The 18,812-nt window shown below is 47.4% G+C and overlaps 1 protein-coding gene across 1 annotated transcript; it reads right to left on the bottom strand.

Moving 5' to 3' along the window:
- Positions 1-1,500: 1,500 nt before the first annotated feature.
- On the bottom strand, positions 1,501-18,603 carry CDK5RAP1 (CDK5RAP1 mitochondrial tRNA methylthiotransferase). Its single transcript, XM_081866453.1, has 14 exons — positions 18,412-18,603; positions 16,643-16,974; positions 15,174-15,277; positions 14,905-14,939; positions 14,670-14,770; positions 13,788-13,998; positions 11,858-11,978; positions 11,011-11,241; positions 10,817-10,914; positions 10,572-10,627; positions 9,401-9,531; positions 5,918-6,067; positions 3,566-3,706; positions 1,501-2,155 (listed from the first exon to the last, which is right to left on the bottom strand). The coding sequence occupies exons 2-14, from the start codon at positions 16,956-16,958 to the stop codon at positions 2,066-2,068; spliced, it is 1,785 nt and encodes a 594-aa protein (XP_081722579.1). The 5' UTR covers positions 16,959-16,974; positions 18,412-18,603; the 3' UTR covers positions 1,501-2,065.
- Between the last annotated feature and the right edge of the window lie 209 nt (positions 18,604-18,812).

Raw genomic sequence — 18,812 nt, 5'->3', positions numbered from 1 at the left:
TCTGCACTCGTTCATGCATGCACACATAACTCTGGTGCCCTGGCATTTTAGATCTTGACGTCAAAAGTCAGTGCGCACACCATGGGGCAAGTTACACTGGCGTAGGCTTACAGAGGGGAGCTCAAGCCCTGCAAAGTTGTTCATTCCCTGGGGTTCCTCACACTGAACTGAATGGGAAACAACAAAAACAAAGAAAGGAGTGGGTTGCTGTGAAGGAAGAGAAGCAAGTATTGAAATTCGAGGGGAATGAATTCTTCATGGTTAAGCTACTGGGGTGCTGGGATGGGGAGTAGAAATTTCACAGAACAATGATCAAGGTAAAGGGATCTTCTGGGTACTGCCAGGGACTCCAGCTTTCTCACTGGGGAACTCGCAAATGAAATTATGTTGCATGTTGCAGAGTTTAAAGTGTTTACTGAATTTCCTCTGTGAGCCAGCCAAAATAAGGAGGTGCCTAAATTAGGATAGAGCAGCGCTTTCCAAACTTTGTTAGCGTGTCGGCTGCAGTGTGGAGGTGTGTTGGATCTTGCTGGACCAACCAGCCATTTTACCTTAGTAGAATTACACTGGTGCCACCCAGACCTTGGCAGCAGCAGGAAGGGAAAAGCTGGCCGGTTTTGTTTGCTAGGTTACTCCTTCTTTTGCCGAATCCATCTGCAAATGCTGCTTTTTTGAGGAAAGTTGCTTGCTTGCTGTTCCTTGAAAAGCCACCCATCAGTCAGTCTGGCCCAATTTCTCCACCTTGGCTCTGGGCCCTCCCACCTGCTGGCTGTGGGGAGACCAAAATGGGGGGCATCTCTCAGGAACTCCCTACAAATGGCGGGATGAAGGGGCTGCCCATGAAATGGGGGTGGGGCTCTGCCTGTGCCAGAGGGACCCCCTTGGCCAAGGGCTCCTTCTCACCTGGAGGTATCTTGGGACCCCCAAGAGTCACCTAGTCAACAGATGTGGAGAAAGTCCTCTTTTCAAGGAAGGGAGGACTAGAATTAAGAGGGGGGGGGCTGAATATGCAGACATTAATAGACAACCGTCCTTTGAAATTTACACACACACACCTGTTCTTGTTGTGCAGTCCTCTGGCCAAGACATTTGTACAGATATATATACACCAAGATAAAGGGAAAATAATGCACAAAAGCCTATTATGGGAGGAGAAATTGCTTTGCCGAACTGTGAATGTGTCCTTTTATTTAAAATGCATCTCTGGGTTATTTGTGGGGCATAGGAATTCTTTCAATCCCCCCCCCCCAAATTATATATATATATAGTCCAGCCCACCGTCTGAGGGACGGTGGACTGGCCCACGGCTGAAAAAGGCTGCTGACCCCTGGTAAGACATACCCTTAGGTGCTGCAACCGCAAATGTCAAAATGTGGCACAGGACACACGTCCCAAGTTCTGACCTGATGGGCTGTGTGTGTCACCTGTAAGAGCCCAATAGAAAATGTGAGTTAACATTATAAAACGTCCCTCGTTCTGCAATAAGCAACCAACATTCAATACTCGGGTCAACAGCTTTTATTTTAAGAAGACATACATTTACATAGGTGGTTTTTTCCCCCTATTATGTTTTTACTGTAATTTTACTGGTGTTAGCTGCCCTGAGCCCGGCTCTGGCCGGGGAGGGCGGGGTATAAATAAAATTTATTATTATTTATTACTAAAATTACAGGCCAAATTGTATGGCTGGAGCAATCGAGACATGCCTAAGTCATTAGTGACTTAAGTTTCTGCCAATGTTCCTACTGTCCACCGAAGGATACTGGTCGCCCCCTCCATCCCCGGTCAGACAAGTCTCTTTGGAAGACAACAGCCTTAGAAGTTTCCTCATCAGCACAAACGTCAACCAAGTGGAGCATCAGGAAGGAAGAGCGCTGCCTGGGCCCCACGTAATGGCAGGTGTACTAGAAAACTGACGCTGCCCCCTGCCTGGCAAGGCAGAGGGGTGAGGAAGGCTGACCAACCAGGTCATTTAACTGAGCAACCCTCTCAGCAGAGTTGGGACATGCCAGGATCTGTCTCCAGTCCCAAAATTGCCTTCTGCTCCTCCCTGCCACCCACCCCTTCAGTCTGCTCCTCCAAACGCTGTGGATCCTTTCAGGGTGGTTCGGCAGAGTGGGATGCCCCTCAGCGTCTGGGAGCTGGAAGAGGAGATCTGGAAAGAAGGAAGGAGCGTATGCATGTTAGGAGGTGCCCCCGTGATAAGGAACCGGTGAGTTCACCTTCAAGATCGCCTGACCTCCAGATGCAACCACTCAACCGCTTCCATCTGTGGAACTGGAAGTGCCTACTGATATCAGGCAAGGCGCTTTCATTGTACAGTGGTACCTCGGGTTACATACGTTTCAGGTTACATAAGCTTCAGGTTACAGACTCCGCTAACACAGAAATAGTGCTTCAGGTTAAGAACTTTGCTTCAGGATGAGAACAGAAATTGTGCTCCGGTGGCGCGGCAGCAGCAGGAGGCCCCATTAGCTAAAGTGGTGCTTCAGGTTAAGAACGGACCTCCGGAACGAATTACCGTATTTTTTGCACCATAACACTCACTTTTTCCCTCCTAGAAAGTAAGGGGAAATGTCTGTGCGTGTTATGGAGGGAATGCCTACGGGTGGCATGCCTACGGGTAAGTTCTTAACCCGAGGTACCACTGTACTCTTTTTTGGCACCCACTATAAGTCATCTTTGTTTAGACAAGCCGATGCCGACATTTAGAAAGTTGGTGAGAGATTTCATCCGTTTTTAGCCTAGCGTTATTTTCACTTTGCTAAAAGTCTTAAATTATTGCTGCTAAAACAATAAAACTATCACTAAGAAGAATTATCTTTTTTTTTTGTAACCCGCTTGAAGGACTTTTTTAAAAAAAAATAAAAATCCAATCACGCGGCATAGACATTTTGTGAAATAAAATAAAAATAAAAATCAGGCAGTAGGATTTTTCTAGTGTATAGTAAACTATGGAACTCCCTCCAGCAGGCAGTGACAGTCACCTACCTGAATAGCTTTTAAAGAGGATTAGACCAGGGGTAGGCAACCTAACGCCCATGGGCTGGATGCGGCCCAATCGCCTTCTCAATCCGGCCCACGGACGGTCCAGGAATCAGCATGTTTTTACATGAGTAGAATGTGTCCTTTTATTAAAATGCATCTCTGGGTTATTTGTGGGGCACAGGAATTCATTCATTTCCCCCCCAAAAAATATAGTCCCCACAAGGTCTGAGCGACAGTGGACCGGCCCCCTACTGAAAAAGTTGGCTGACCCCTGGATCAGACAATTAATGGAGGGGGAGATGGCCATAGGTGGCCACTAGGCATGATGGCTATGTTCTCCTTGTACTGTCGGAGGCAGCATGCCCTGAAATACCAGTTTCTGGGACCCCATGTGAGGAGAGGGGCTGCTGCCCTCCCCCCGATACCCCTTTTAGGGCTTCCCCCATTAGGGCATCTGGCTGGTCACTTGAGGAGGCCAAGATGCTGGACTCGTTTGGCCTTGGAGCGTATTTAGCTGCTACTCTCTCCTTACACCATTTGCTTCCACCTAGGAAAAAGCAAGGGACTGGTCAATCACCTTCACCAGGACATAATCGCCCGGCTGGACTCGGACTTGGGATCCCAAGCCGGTGCCATCATCCACCTCCACATCTGGGAAGATCACTTTGATGTTGCCATCATTCCGGCCACACAGGTCCAGGGCTGAGCGTTTGCTCGTCTGGGGAAGCAAGGAGGGTGTGTGTTAAATTTATTTATTCTATTGGTTAATTAGCAACAACAAAACAATGCAAACATAGCAAAGAGGGGCAAAAGATTGAAAATGTAAAGCATGAAGCATCACAGCCGAGAAGGAAAAAAGTACAAAGAGACAGCACAGCTCCAATGGGATAAATCAAATATTGTTTATAAAGACTCCCTTTACAAATAATAAAGCTTTGTAAAAATAACCGTTCTCCACCTGTGAATTCCATCATGACTGAGAATAAAGCTTCTATAGAGTCTTAAACGAGCCATCAATGAGTGACCTTTTGCCTCAATGTTTGTATAAGGAATAAAATTGTGCCATATATCAGTTAAAAAGAGCTTTTGAGTTCTGCCCTTCAGATACTTTTAGTTTAAGGGATATCTTTCCAAAAAGGGCAGTTTGCCAAACTGTTGAATACGAGCAATCCAAATTATTAGGATTGAAGGTATTTCAGGATTTGACAGGCATTCCTAAGCCTGGAGGAAAAAAGCTTGGGCAACAGCCGTACAAATTTCCAAGTTAAGGACAGTTCAGGACACCAAAATGATCAGGGAGATGAACAACACCCCCACCCCCCCATGAAGGAATGTTGCGGCTTTGGGGGCTTTTTCGTTTAGAAAAGACTCAAGGAAGAAGAGACATGCAGATGTTTATAAAATCAGGCAGGGAATGGAGGAAGCAGGAAAGTTTTTCTTCCTCTCTCCTAACACTGGAACGCTTGGATATCCAATTAAGCTGAATGTTGGGAGATTTGGGACAGATAAAATAAAGTCCTTCACACAGCACAGAGTTAAACCATGGAACTCCCTGTCGCAGGAGGCAGTGGGCCGCCTTAAAAGAAGATAGGACAAATTCATGGGGAAAGCTATCAAAGCCTACTAGCCAAGATGGCTTGGCTCCACCTCCGCAACTGGAGACATTAAATGCTTCCCGAATAACAGCTGCAGGAAACCGCAGGAGGGGAGAACGCTTGCATCCTGCTTGCGTGTTTCCCATGGGGGCATGTGATCAGCTGCTGTGAGAACAGCATGCTGGACTAGATAGGCCATTGGCCTGATCCAGTGGGGTCTTCCTAGGTTCTCATGTTCCCAGCTTGATTACTGTAATGCATTCTGCAAAGGGCTGCCCTTGAAGACAGTCCCGGATACTATAGCAAGTAATAATGATAATAATAATAATAATAATAATAATAATAATAATAATAATAATAATAATTTATACCCCACCCATCTGGCTGGGTTTCCCAGCCACTCTGGGCGGCTTCCAACAGAACACTAAAACACAGTAATGCATCAAACATTAAAAGCTTCCCTAAACAGGGCTGCCTTCAAATGTCTTCTAAAAGTTTAGTAGTTATTTTTCTCTTTGACATCTGGTAGGAGGGTGTTCCACAGGGCAGGTGCCACCACTAAGAAGGCCCTCTGCCTGGTTCCCTGTAACTTGGCTTCTCGCAGCAAGGGAACTGCCAGAAGGCCCTCGGAGCTGGACCTCAGTGTCTGGGCTGAACAATGGGGGTGGAGACACACAGCAAGGTCAGCTCCTCTCCTCTCTGCTCCCCTCTTTTGATGCTAAAAGCAGATCCCTTGACACCACCACCTGCTATGTGCAGAAGAGGCAGACATGGGAGGACTAATTACAGGTAGGTAGCCGTGTTGGCCTGCCGTAGTTGAAACAAAATAAAATAAATTCCTTCCAGTAGCACCTTAGAGACCAACTAAGTTTGTTCTTGGAATGAGCTTTCGTGTGCATGCACACTTCTTCAGATACACTGAAACAGAAGTCACCAGTCCCTTATATATAGTGAGAGGGTGGGGAGGGGAGGGGTGTTACTCAGAAGGGGGGTGGGAATGGGTGATTGGCTGATAGGTGTTGTAAACCTGTTGACGACTGTTAACGCCTGCAATTGGTCTTACAGGAAAAAGCAAGGGGTGAGATGGCTAAAAATAGCTATATCATGTATAATGAGATAAGAATCTAATGTCTCTATTCAGACCAAGTCTCTCCATAGTTTTAAGTTTGGTAATAAGTTGCAATTCAGCAACTTCTCTTTCCAGTCTATTTCTGAAATTCTTTTGTAATATGACAGCTACTTTGAGATCTTGTCTAGAATGTCCTGGGAGGACTAAGACCGCACTCTGCCCCCGCCCTCTTGACTCCTGTGGCATTTATCAAAGTGGCACTCACACTCTCTACCAAGATCACTTGCACTTGTCCCACGGCGGCTGCGTTTGCCCAGGACGCCTCCTCGCGAAAGACGGCCATGAGCTCCTTCAGCCGCCTCTGCTTCACTTCAGGGGGCACGTCGTCCTGTAGACGGTGAAACGCCCGGGTTTTCTGGGGAAACAAAGTGCCAATGACTCGGAGGCAGAAGCCCTTCACCTTCTTAAAAAGGGGTCACCTGCATTCTGCATACACCACGTTCAAAATTCTGTGGCTCTTCAAATTCTGCAATGGGAATCAGAGAATTGTAGAGTTGGAAGGGGCCAATAGAAGTTATGTCCACATCAAGGGAAGTCATAAGCTTCAGCCTTGGTCAGACCACACCTGGACTCCCATGTCCAGTTCTGGGCACCACAATTCAAGAAGGATATTGACAAGCTGGAAGGTGTGCAGAGGAGGGCGAACAAAATGATCAAGGGTCTAGAAACCACGCCTTATGAGTAACGGTTGAAGGAGCTGGTTACCGTATTTTTCGCTCTATAAGATTAACCCGAACATAAGACGCACCTAGTTTTAGAGGAGGAGAACAAGAAAAAAAATATTCTCTCCCTCTCTGCGCAGCGGCTCTCCAGCAAAGCGAAGTCAGAACAGCAAGAGGGATCGCTGCACAGTGTAAGCAGCGATCCCTCTTGCTGTTCTGGCTTCTGGGATAGCCATGCCAAGCCTCTTCAGGGCAGGGGGAGCGCTCCTCCCGCCACGCTCAGGAGGCTTTGTGTGACTATCCCTGAAGCCAGGAGAACAAGAGGAATCGGTGCACACCGATCCCTCTCGCTCTCCTGGCTTCAGCGATAGCTGCACAGCCTGCATTTGCTCCATAAGACGCACACACATTTCCTCTTACTTTTTAGGAGGGGAAAAGTGCATCTTATAGAGCGAAAAATATGGTATGTTTAGCCTGGAGGAAAGAAGACTGAGAAGTGATATGACAGCCACCTTCAAATATCTGAAGGGCTTCGTCCCAAATTGGAAATCACAAGAAATTCCTACTATGGCTGAGTGGCATACGAAAATGATGAGTTACGCGGAGCTGGCCAAACTGATGGAAAGAATCCGGGATAAGGACGGTCAAAGGTTTCACAAAAGTTGGGAGTAAATTTATGGTGTATAGGATAATTGTAAAACTTTAAAAACACTGGCAGGGCTGAAATAGTCCTTACAATGTACGACAGATATAAGTTAAAAAAATAGATCTAAGAAAATAAGGGATACTCGCTGAAGGGAGGGAGGGAAGCCGCAAGCTCGGTGACTTATGTGATTTATTGTATTGTATTTTATAAAACTATGTATAAGGAAAACATTATTTTTTTAAAAAACAACAACAACAACACAAATATCTGAAGGGCTGTCACATGGAAGAGGGAACAAGCTTGTTTTCTCCAGAGCAGGGTGGAACCCTTTCATGTCATTTGAAATGCTAGAGAGGTTAAAAGCAACAAAAAAGGCTTTTATGGGTATGTTCGTAGCAAAAGGAAGAACAAAGAAACAGTGGGGTCACTCAGAGGAGAAGATGGTGAAATGCAAACAGGGGACACAGAAAGGGCTGAACTCCTCAATGCCTTCTTTGCCTCAGTCTTCTCCGATAAAGAAAACAATGCCCGACCTGAAGAATTTGGAGCAAATGATTCAGCAGAGGAAACACAGCCCAGAATAACTAAGGAGATAGTACAAGAATACTTGGCTAGTCTAGATGTATTCAAGTCTCCAGGGCCAGATGAACTGCATCCAAGAGTATTAAAAGAACTGGCAGGTGTGATCTCAGAACCACTGGCAGTCATCTTTGAGAATTCCTGGAGAACAGGCGAAGTCCCGGCAGACTGGAGGAGGGCAAATGTTGTCCCTATTTTCAAAAAGGGGGAAAGAGAGGACCCAAATAATTACCGCCCAGTCAGTCTGACATCAATACCAGGGAAGATTCTGGAGCAGATCATTAAGCAAACAGTCTGTGAGCACCTAGAAAGGAATGCTGTGATCACCAATAGTCAGCATGGATTTCTGAAAAATAAGTCATGTCAGACTAACCTGATCTTGTTTTTTGACAGAATTACAAGCCTGGTAGATGAAGGGAACGCAATGGATGTAGCCTACCTTGATTTCAACAAAGCATTTGACAAGGTGCCCCATGATATTCTTGTAAAGAAGCTGGTAAAATGCGGACTTGACTATGCTACCACTCCATGGATTTGTAACTGGCTGACTGACCAAACTCAAAGGGTGCTCATCAATGGTTCCTCTTCATCATGGAGAAGAGTGACTAGTGGGGTGCCACAGGGTTCTGTCTTGGGCCCGGTCTTATTCAACATCTTTATCAACGACTTGGATGATGGACTCAAGGGCATCCTGATCAAATTTGCAGATGACACCGAACTGGGAGGGGTGGCTAACACCCCAGAGGACAGGATCACACTTCAAAACGACCTTGACAGATTAGAGAACTGGGCCAAAACAAACAAGATGAATTTTAACAGGGAGAAATGTAAAGTATTGCACTTGGGCAAAAAAAAATGAGAGGCACAAATACAAGATGGGTGACACCTGGCTTGAGAGCAGTACGTGTGAAAAGGATCTAGGAGTCTTGGTTGACCACAAACTTGACATGAGCCAACAGTGTCACGGGGCAGCTAAAAAAGCCAATGCAATTCTGGGCTGTATCAATAGGAGTATAGCATCTAGATCAAGGGAAGTAATAGTGCCACTGTATTCTGCTCTGGTCAGACCTCACCTGGAGTACTGTGTCCAGTTCTGGGCACCACAGTTCAAGAAGGACACTGACAAACTGGACAAAGGGAGCTGGGCATGTTTAGCGCGGAGAAGAGGAGGTTAAGGGGTGATATGATAGCCATGTTCAAATATATAAAAGGATGTCACATAGAGGAGGGAGAAAGGTTGTTTTCTGCTGCTCCAGAGAAGCGGACACGGAGCAATGGATCCAAACTACAAGAAAGAAGATTCCACCTAAACATTAGGAAGAACTTCCTGACAGTAAGAGCTGTTCGACAGTGGAATTTGCTGCCAAGGAGTGTGGTGGAGTCTCCTTCTTTGGAGGTCTTTAAGCAGAGGCTTGACATATGTCAGGAGTGCTCTGATGGTGTTTCCTGCTTGGCAGGGGGTTGGACTCGATGGCCCTTGTGGTCTCTTCCAACTCCATGATTCTATGATTCTATGTCATTTCATGTCATTCCAACGCAACATCAGGAAGAACTTTCTGACGGCAAGAGCCATTCGACAGCGGAATGGATTCCCTCAGGAGGTGGTGGCCTCTCCTTCCTCGGAGGTTCTTAAGCAGAGGTTGGCTGGCCAACTTCCAGAGCTTCTTTAACTGTGATTCCTGCACTGCAGGGGGTTGGACTAAATGACCTTTGGGGGTCCCTTCCAGGATTCCCCCCTCCCTGGGACTTGGAGGCAGAATGTGCTTGCTTTGTCCGTTCAGTAAGGGGATACCGTTCTCACCTCCCTCATGCTGTAAGCAAAGATGAAGGCTGTGTTGTAGCGGACCTCGCGAAGGAGGGACAGCGTCTGCTGGTGGTCGTCTTCCGTCTCCCCGCAGAAGCCAGCAATGAAGTCGCTGCTGAGAGTCACATCTGCAACATGAAGGGGACAAAGTGAGACACTCAGCAGGAATCAGAGAGAATGGGATCGTGCAGCAGGTTGAAAACAGCGAAGAACAAGGAGGTTCTTTCTGTCTCAGCACACATTTATTATTTACTGAATTTATACACAGTGGTACCTCAGTTTACGAACTTAATCTATTCCAGAAGTCCGTTCTTAAACCAAAACCGTTCTCAAACCGAGGTGTGCTTTCCCTAATGAGGCCTCCCGCCACCGGTGCCCTTTCACTGTTCGGATTCCATTCTTAGACCAAGGTCAAGTTTGCAAACCGGGACACTACTTCTGGTTTTGTAAACTGAATTGTTCGTAAACAGGACTGTTCTTAAACTGATGTACCACTGTACCGCTCTATTCCCAGAGGTCTCGGGGCGGTTCACAGAACAAAATCAAAATATAAAACCAAAAAATACATAATCGAAATAAAAACAACAACCCACTTATGACCATTAATCCTCAGGAAAGAATTCCTAACTTCGCTCGGCGCTGGAATGAGGTGCCCGTCAAAACTCTCATTTTGGGGAAACCTCAGCAAGAAGAGGGCAGCCTCTTGCCCAGCCCCTTGCTCCAAGGAAAACTGTACGTGTGTCTTGAGAGCAGTGGATCAGTTCCCAGCCGCTCTATGCTTCCATCTGACAGCCTGAGAGTCTCAGCTGTCAGGTTCTTCTTGGTGTCCCTTCCTGTTCCACAATTCTGCACAATCTGTGACACCACCAGCACCATACATTTTGAGCAACCTTGTCTTTAATATCATTCTGGCCACCTGGCCTTTAACCCACCCCGCTTCTTCAGCTCCCCAATCCCTGCACCCTCTCCTGGCGCTCCCTTGTCCATGAAGCATAACTATTTCCCCATCACACCAACATAGAGAAATACCCCTTATGCAATGCAGCCCTGGCACTCCACTTTCACACGGGCTCACAGGTGAAGCTGAAAGTCCATAAAGATGTAAGTCAAGCCAGTAGTGAAGTGGGGAGAGTACGCATCAGCAACGACGGCTACAGGAGGAACCAACCTGGCAAAGAGTCTCGGATGAGGTGTACGAGCGCCAAGTAAGCTTCCCGGGTATATCTGGGTGGGTGAAGCAGAGAGGGTGAAGTTAGGAGGCACTGATACAGCCTCGGGTACCCTGTAGCATACAGGTACAGACAGGCTTCATAAGAACTGCTGCTACTGCTGCCGTCCAGCAAGGACTGGGATATTTTGGGTAAAGTTTTGATATAGTAGGGATATCTAAAATGTGCAAGAGCTCCGACTCACCCTCTCCTCATCGCCTCCAGGACATGGGTGCTTCCGCTCTGGACCGGGAGGTGCAGATGTTTGCAGATGTTGTGCCTCTCCTTCATGAGCTGGAAGACCTGCCGAGAACACAGCGGCCATCAGTGGACCCCAGGCTGTGGGAAACCACTTGCCCTTGGCCAGTAGGCAAGCAGAGGAAGGGGAGCCAAACCCACCTCGTCCGGGAAGTCCTTGGGGTGCGGGGAAGTGAACCGGATCCTCATTTCCGGATCAATGGCGGACACCCGGTCCAGGAGGTCTGCAAAGCGCAGCCCACCCTGCTTGGGCTTGTAGACGGAGCTGAAGCCGCGACTCAGCTGAGTTGGGGCCGCCGAGAGGAACTGGGCCTCGGAGGTGTCCCGGTAGCTGTTGACGTTCTGGCCCAACAGGGTGACCTCCTTCACCCCCTGCAGAGGGAGGCAGCCGAGTCATTATTGGCAACATGGGCAAGGAGGCACAGAGGGAGAGGGTGGCGGGAGAAGCCAGGAACCGGAGGCAATTTACATTTCATCCAGGCAAGCAATAAGCATCACCTGAGGTCACAGCCTCATTCCAGCCAAGGCAAAAACTCTCAAGAGTGGAGGGTGCTGGGGTGCAAAGCAAGCATGGCGAGTGTAGTGATCAGATGGGATTACTATGAGGGATTATAAAATATGCATCAAGCCATTGTGTCTGCAATGAAAGCATTGCGTTGACTGGGTTTGATTCATTGACAATAATTTCAAATCCCACAAGCTTCTACATTTATGCCATTTTTCCTCTACTGCCCATTTCTCTCTGTCTGACAAGCACATATAAGCATTCTAGGACACAGGCCAGTGGCCGGTTGCTGCACCAGGCATCCTAGGCCATCAAAGATAGTAGGCAGTTTCTTTCATGTACCCTTCCTTGATTTTGTTAATTTTAGGGCCGGGAAAGCACACCCACCCCCTGGGCCTGGAGATCCCCATTTCTGGCTTCCAGGTCTCCTCCCACCGCCCTGCCCACAATGCAGCAGGGGAGTTTCGCAGTGGGGCTGGTCACCTGGTCCGAGAGTGCTCGCACTTCCTGCAGGATGGAGGCCACTGGCCGGCTCCTCTCGCGCCCGCGGGTGAAGGGGACGATGCAGTAGGTGCACATGTTGTCGCAGCCGCGCATGATGGACCTATGAGTGAGAGAGAGAGAGAGAGAGAGAGAGAGAGAGAAGTCCCCCATGGGGTGTGTGGGTGGTGGCCGGAATGGCTTCGGTTTGCTTCCAAAGCAGGGGAGTTTGTCACAGTCTCCGTTTCCCCTCCCAGGACTGAGATATACACCAAGTCTGCCAGACCAATTTGTTGGAAGATTCAGGACAGCTAAAAGGAAGTCCTTGTTCACACAGCACAAAGTTAAGTGGTGGAACTCCCTCCCACAAGAGGCAGTGATGACCAGCAATTCGAATGCCTTTAAAAGAGGACTGGACAAATTTATGGAGGAGAGGGTATCAACAGCTATTAGCCAAGATGGCTACGCTCTGCCTCAACAGAGTCCCAGTTCCAGGAGGAGAGAGCTGGACTCCTGCTTGCTGGCTTCCCCAAAGAGTCATCTGGTTGGCCCCTGTGAGACCAGGATGTTGAGCTAGATGGACCAGTGGCCTGATCCTGCAGGCTCTTCTTATTGTTAGAATTCCTGCTCCATGATTGCAGTCATGGGATTGTTGTCTATCACATGACAGTGTATGTCTTGACTCCACAAAGTGAGAAGTGACGGAGATGCTTGTGTTCCTGTGTTCCATGTGTTCTTTGCTGTCTGATGCTAGAGAGAGAGGGAGCCATGTTGCAGTGCTCTGTGTGTGTTTATATGTAAATAAAGTAGATTAGCCAAAATGCTGAGTTGCTGAGGTCTGTTACGTAAACTGTGAAGACTTTGTGGATCCCTAAGTGTGCTGATGTCTGTTGGCATCGGTCACTGTGATGTTTGGGCAGAAGAAAGCTCTTGAAGCTCCCGAAAGAACGACCAGGAGGGAGAGAACATGCCAGTCAGGCATGTGTCTCTGCCAGGGTCCTACTCGAGTGTAGGTTGAACTCCTGACACTAGTTGACACCTCTTCCCAGCTGGACAGACCAAGGCCCACCAAGGCCCCTGCACAAAAAGGATGGGATCAACCTTAAATCAAGTTCTATGGTCTGTTCCAATTGCAGTATCTAATTTGCCTCCAAGGGACAGGGAGGAAAATAAGGGTGCTTAAAAGGAGCCGTGAAGGAAAGGGTATGAGAGCCAAGAATTGACTCTGGGGAGCCTCCCCAAAGCCTGTGTTTCCCTTTACTAATATTAATTATGGGGCAGGTTTTCAGCACCTACTAAAAACATTCCTGTTCACCCAAGTCTACCCACATGCTTAGAAGTTGGTGTGAATTTTAGCCTGCTTTAGTATTTTAACTTTTTGTATGTTTTAAACACGGTGGTGAATTTTTCTCAATTTTATTATTTTATCCTTTTGTAAAACACTTTGACCAGTTTTTTCACTATCAAGTAGTGTAGATTATATGTGTGTGTAATCACCATTTATATCCCACGATTCAAGGTGGTTTATCAAAATGACGCAAATAAAACATAATCAGCTAAAAATATGGAAAATATAATCACTAAAAAGAAATTAAAAGCTAACAGAACTTAAACCATATTTTTTTAAAAAAGCCTTCAGGAAATGCCAACTGCAATTTCTTCAGATTGTATATTCAAACATGAGGGCTAGCATCTTGATTTTTAAAATGAGGCTATTCAGATCCAACTGTCTGCAGCCCATGGAGCTTGGCTCGTAGAAAGAACCAGGCTCTGCAACTCAGAGGGAGGCAGGTGCATGCATGAAGATGAGAGACTTGGGACCTCAAAGAGCTCTGGTCACTTTGAACAGATTCACAGCCCGTGTGCAAGAGCACTTGAACTCGCAACCACACCGAGCCTGACCAAAGGAGCAAACAGCCCACCTAGCACTTACACGAAGGCCGATGTGGGGCTGGTGCTGGTGTGGACAGGCAGGATGTCTGCGTAAGTTTCATCCAGGGAGAGGAGGACGTTGGCGGCTTGCTGGCCTGTTTCAGCCACTGCCAGGAGTCTGGGAAGGTCGCGGTAAGCATCAGGGCCTGCCACAACGTCGACTAACTTCTCCCGCTCTAGGATCTTCTCCTTCAGCCTCTCAGCCATGCAACCTGCAGACAGGGGAGAACTGTTTACTGCTGAATATATACTTTGCACGTTAAGGAGATATTTTTACTGTTTTTACCATTAATTTCATTGATGCTTTTGAATTACGGTGCTGGAGGAGACTCTTGAGAGTCCCATGGACTGCAAGAAGATCAAACCTCTCCATTCTGAAGGAAATCAGCCCTGAGTGCTCACTGGAAGGACAGATCCTGAAGCTGAGGCTCCAAGACTTTGGCCACCTCATGAGAAGAGAAGACTCCCTGGAAAAGCCCCTGATGTTGGGAAAGATGGAGGGCACAAGGAGAAGGGGGCGACAGAGGACGAGATGGTTGGATAGAGTTTTCGAAGCTATCAGCATGAGTTTGACCAAACTGCAGGAGGCAGTGGAAGACAGGAGTGCCTGGCGTGCTCTGGTCCAGGGGGTCACGAGGTGTCAGACATGACTAAACGACTAAACAACAACAACAACCGTTAATTTCACTGTCTTCTAATTTATTTGTTCAATCTATATACCACCCTTCATGTGTAGATCTCAGAGAGGTTCACAGCATAAAAATACAGGATAAAAACACAAAGTGCATAATAAAAACAAGAGCAAGAACAAAACAATAAACCCTCTCCCCCTTCATATGCCCTACCCCATGCCAATCCCCCCTACTGTGGCGTTTCACCTTACCTAATATCCCGATCCGTAAGGGCGCTTGCAATCGGGGCCGCTTGGACTTCAGAGCTTTGAGGTATCGTAAGCGGTTCCAGATTGTCTGCTCAGCCTTCTCCCTGAGGATCAGCAAAGGATCAGCTTTTCTGCCAGGGCTAGGGAACTATTTCTCCGAAGGACGCCAACGCACGTCACAATAAGCCAAGGTTACCTCTGTTGCCCCCCTTTTGGAAACCAGATAATACTTCCGTACCTGATTGAACACGTGACAAGGAGAATCACATCTGCCTAACGGAAGAGAGAAGGAGAAGGGGAGAAATGAAAGGGAGAAAAAATATTTCTAAAACAGGATGGGAAGCATCCGAGGCCAAAAAGCAAACTTTCTAGCCCCCAAGGTGGAAGAGAGCCATTGGTGAAGGCAACATGGCTTCGAAACTGGAAAATCACAAGTGTTTCTCCAACTGCCATAAATCCCCACACTCTCAGTTCCCTGCCACGAATAACTGCGGAGGCCAAGCATACCTCCTCCAGACGGCTGGTCCTCAGGTAGCCATTTTTCTGGAGGATGGACCAGGCGATCTCTGTATCGTTGACATTCATCTGACAGCCATAAGTCTCCAGGTACACTGCAAGGGGTATGGAGGAGGAGGAGGAGAAAAGGGTGGGTTTCTTGGGGAGGGGATCAAACAGCTCTGTCTCCCATTCCCATCACTGATTCTTGTACTGTAGGGGGATAGACTGGATAACCCTTTGGTCCCTTCCAACTCTACAATTCTATGAAAACAATTACAAACTGAACCATCAATTTATGAAACACGGCAAAGACACTTAAATGTCATCTTTACAATAACCCCATGATAAGGGTGGATGGTTCTTCCTGTTTTGCAGCTGGGAACTAAAATAAAGACTTATCCACATTCTTCATCCCCAACTAATTTCTAACCAAAGAATAGGAGTATAGCATCTAGATCAAGGGAAGTAATAGTGCCACTGTATTCTGCTCTGGCCAGACCTCACCTGGAGTACTGTGTCCAGTTCTGGGCACCACAGTTCAAGAAGGACACTGACAAACTGGACAAAGGGAGCTGGGCATGTTTAGCCTGGAGAAGAGGAGGTTAAGGGGTGATATGATAGCCATGTTCAAATATATAAAAGGATGTCACATAGAGGAGGGAGAAAGGTTGTTTTCTGCTGCTCCAGAGAAGCGGACACGGAGCAATGGATCCAAACTACAAGAAAGAAGATTCCACCTAAACATTAGGACGAACTTCCTGACAGTAAGAGCTGTTTGACAGTGGAATTTGCTGCCAAGGAGTGTGGTGGAGTCTCCTTCTTTGGAGGTCTTTAAGCAGAGGCTTGACAACCATATGTCAGGAGTGCTCTGATGGCGTTTCCTGCTTGGCAGGGGGTTGGACTCGATGGCCCTTGTGGTCTCTTCCAACTCTATGATTCTATGATTCTATGATTTTAGAAAACCATGCTTATTGTGCTGTATGCTGGTGTCTAATGAAGGAATATAATCTGCTGCTATAATTGATTAGCTGTCTTCTCCAGGCAGATATCTGATTAGCCTAGCAAAAATAATGTGTTTTCATGAGGAAGGTGTTTGTTTATGCAATAAAGATATTTAAACTTGCAAAGCACACACAAGAGGCTGTATCTATAGAGAGAGAACTGTGGTTCAGGCATTTCTTTCCAAAGTGTTTAGACCTAAATTATAATCTTGTAAACCTGTTTGTGATGTCTGCTGTGTGAATGAAATTCTCTTGACAAATCACGCCTGAGTTTGGGAATCAAGGGGAGCATGACATTGGCAAAGCATCAAGACTCAGCCTGCCATCCCCACCTGCAGCCCACTCCAACCTCCCTCCTTTCCACACAAGTTGCAAAAACAGAATTGAGGATCTGCAGTTCCAGTCTCCAGAGGAATCCTCAGCTCTGGAAGGTGTGTGGTGCTGTGTGGCAGGACAAAGCAAGGCAGCAACACAGACCTTTTCTTGGGGCATCTGCCAGGGTTCTGGAGCCAAGATAGGGTGCTGAGTCCTCCGCTGCTTCAGCTGGCAAGCGGTGAGTTTCCTGCACAGGTCCAGCGTCTTGTAGGAAATGCTGCAATGATGGCCCTGCCGCCAACTTAGCATGAAAATCTTCCAGGCCTCCCTTGCACTTTGCTTCTCTGCTGGGCACCCCAGGATCCAAGCCCCTGGTGGAAGCCCAAGCACGGGGTCCAGCCGGTTGCAGGGTCCAGCATGGAGGCCGCCGACGGCACACCCTCAGACCTCCCACGATGCAGCTGCGTATGGACTGCATCCTCACCTCCTGCGCCCTAAGACAAACCGACAGATCAGTGACTGCAGCAACCAAAGGCAGCATCAAATGAAACACAATCCAACTAGTGGAAAGCGCTTGAGTACTGGAAAGAGCACAGACGTAAATGCAAAACATCGCGTGCAACAACAGCGCATTTCTACATGAATGGAGACGTTGTGCTTCTCCAAAGTTTCACAGCCTTCTCTGAGTGCCCCTCCAGACTGACTGGAAAAACAACAGTGCGTTAATGGTCAATGTATACATATCGTTCTGCTTTGTTCTGAGATGCTTCCCCAATGTTACCAGATTATTGCCCTCTGGAGGGGCAGCCTCAAGCTACAGCTCAACAGAAGTGGGACAGTAACGCAGTGCCTCCACCTCTGGCCAAAGCCATCGGACTAGAGATCAAATTGTGTGTGTTGGCCAAAATGAAAGAGGATGCTACAGGTAACATCAAGCAGGAAAAGATGGACATTTCAGATTAATTTGTCAGTAGCCCGTCACCTGCTGCTCTTCTGTTCCAGCACCTGAACACCCAAACATGCACTGATTGTTTTTAATTTTCTTCGTTTCATTTTCTGGTTTATTTGCTTTCTTCTGGACATGCTGAAAATTGTTGGAAGTTTTTGTTTGTTTGGGGAATTATTTTGTGTTCTGTCTTTCTCTTTTCAAGCCTGTATTTGTGAGCAGTGTTTGTCTACTTGGCTGACGTTCTGAAGCTGTTTTGATGTTCCAAATAACCATTCTCAAGTGATCCAACTGTGCAGTGCCTGCCACTTCGTGTGTGTGTGTGTGTGTGTGTGTGTTGGGGGGAAGGGTTGCGGGTGTTTTTATTATGCATTGTACCGTATTGAAAATTAATCAACCACTTTGTACAAGTGGAAATTAATACTTTATGTAGTTTTTATATGTTGTAATATTTCTTCAAATAAAATCTCTGCTATAAATTATTCAGGGAAAAAAAACAGAAGTAGCAGGCTGGAGCAAAGAAGAGTGGAAAACATTTATTGAATATGTGGAAGATGACTGTATACAGCTGAAAACGCTGGCAGCATGAAGATAAATTCAGCAGAGTAAATAATTTTTGACGGATGTAAAAGTGGAAAGCTGATTTGAATGGTTATACTAAAATACGCAGGGATGTATGATATGTAAAATGAACAGTGGAAGGAGGAAAGAAAGGGAAGTCACTGGATATTTTAAAGTTTGTAAAATGTTTTTTGGAACTGCAAAACTGAAAATTTAATTTTAAAAAATATTTTTTTAAAAGAAGCGGAATGGAGCCTTGGTTGCTGGGGGGTGACACTGTCCTTGCAAAGGGTCCGATCCGCTTCTCCCTGGGAAAAGCTCCCCAAACTCTGCGCGTAAGCAGCCTCGCCCCGATGCCCCCCCCCGCCCCCCAGGGCGAAGTGACCCCACAAGGTCCTCTCCCAAGGGGGGCATCTGGGCTTACCTGGCAGAGGAAGGAAAGGGGCTCCAGGGGACCCGAGCTGCCAGGTGAGCGGCCACCCAGGCGCCTGACTGCCAATCAATCAATCAATCAATCAATCAATCAATCAATCAATCAGCTGTCTCTCCGCCCCTGCATCCAGCCTGATCCGCCCTCCCTGCTGGCCCACGTGGCGCCTCCAGGGGACGCCGGCGCGCCGCGAAATCCTTCCCCTCGGCGTGGAAACGGCTTCCCGGCGCTGCTCCGTTCCGCCCTGGAAACGTTCCCCAGCCCGCAAGAGGCTGGGCGGGCAGGCAGAAGGTCGTCGGGTGAAGCGTCCAAAGCAGCAAAATGTATTTTATTTGTACTCCCCCCCCCCCCGCCAGGGGCTCGAGGTGGTTTGCAGATTAAAAATAAAAACATGG

The sequence above is a fragment of the Podarcis erhardii genome (assembly GCF_964252035.2).
Source record: "Podarcis erhardii genome assembly, chromosome: 6".
NCBI lineage: Eukaryota > Metazoa > Chordata > Lepidosauria > Squamata > Lacertidae > Podarcis > Podarcis erhardii.
Note: the sequence above shows the minus strand (reverse complement) of the source record. Positions and strands in the feature narration are given on the sequence as shown.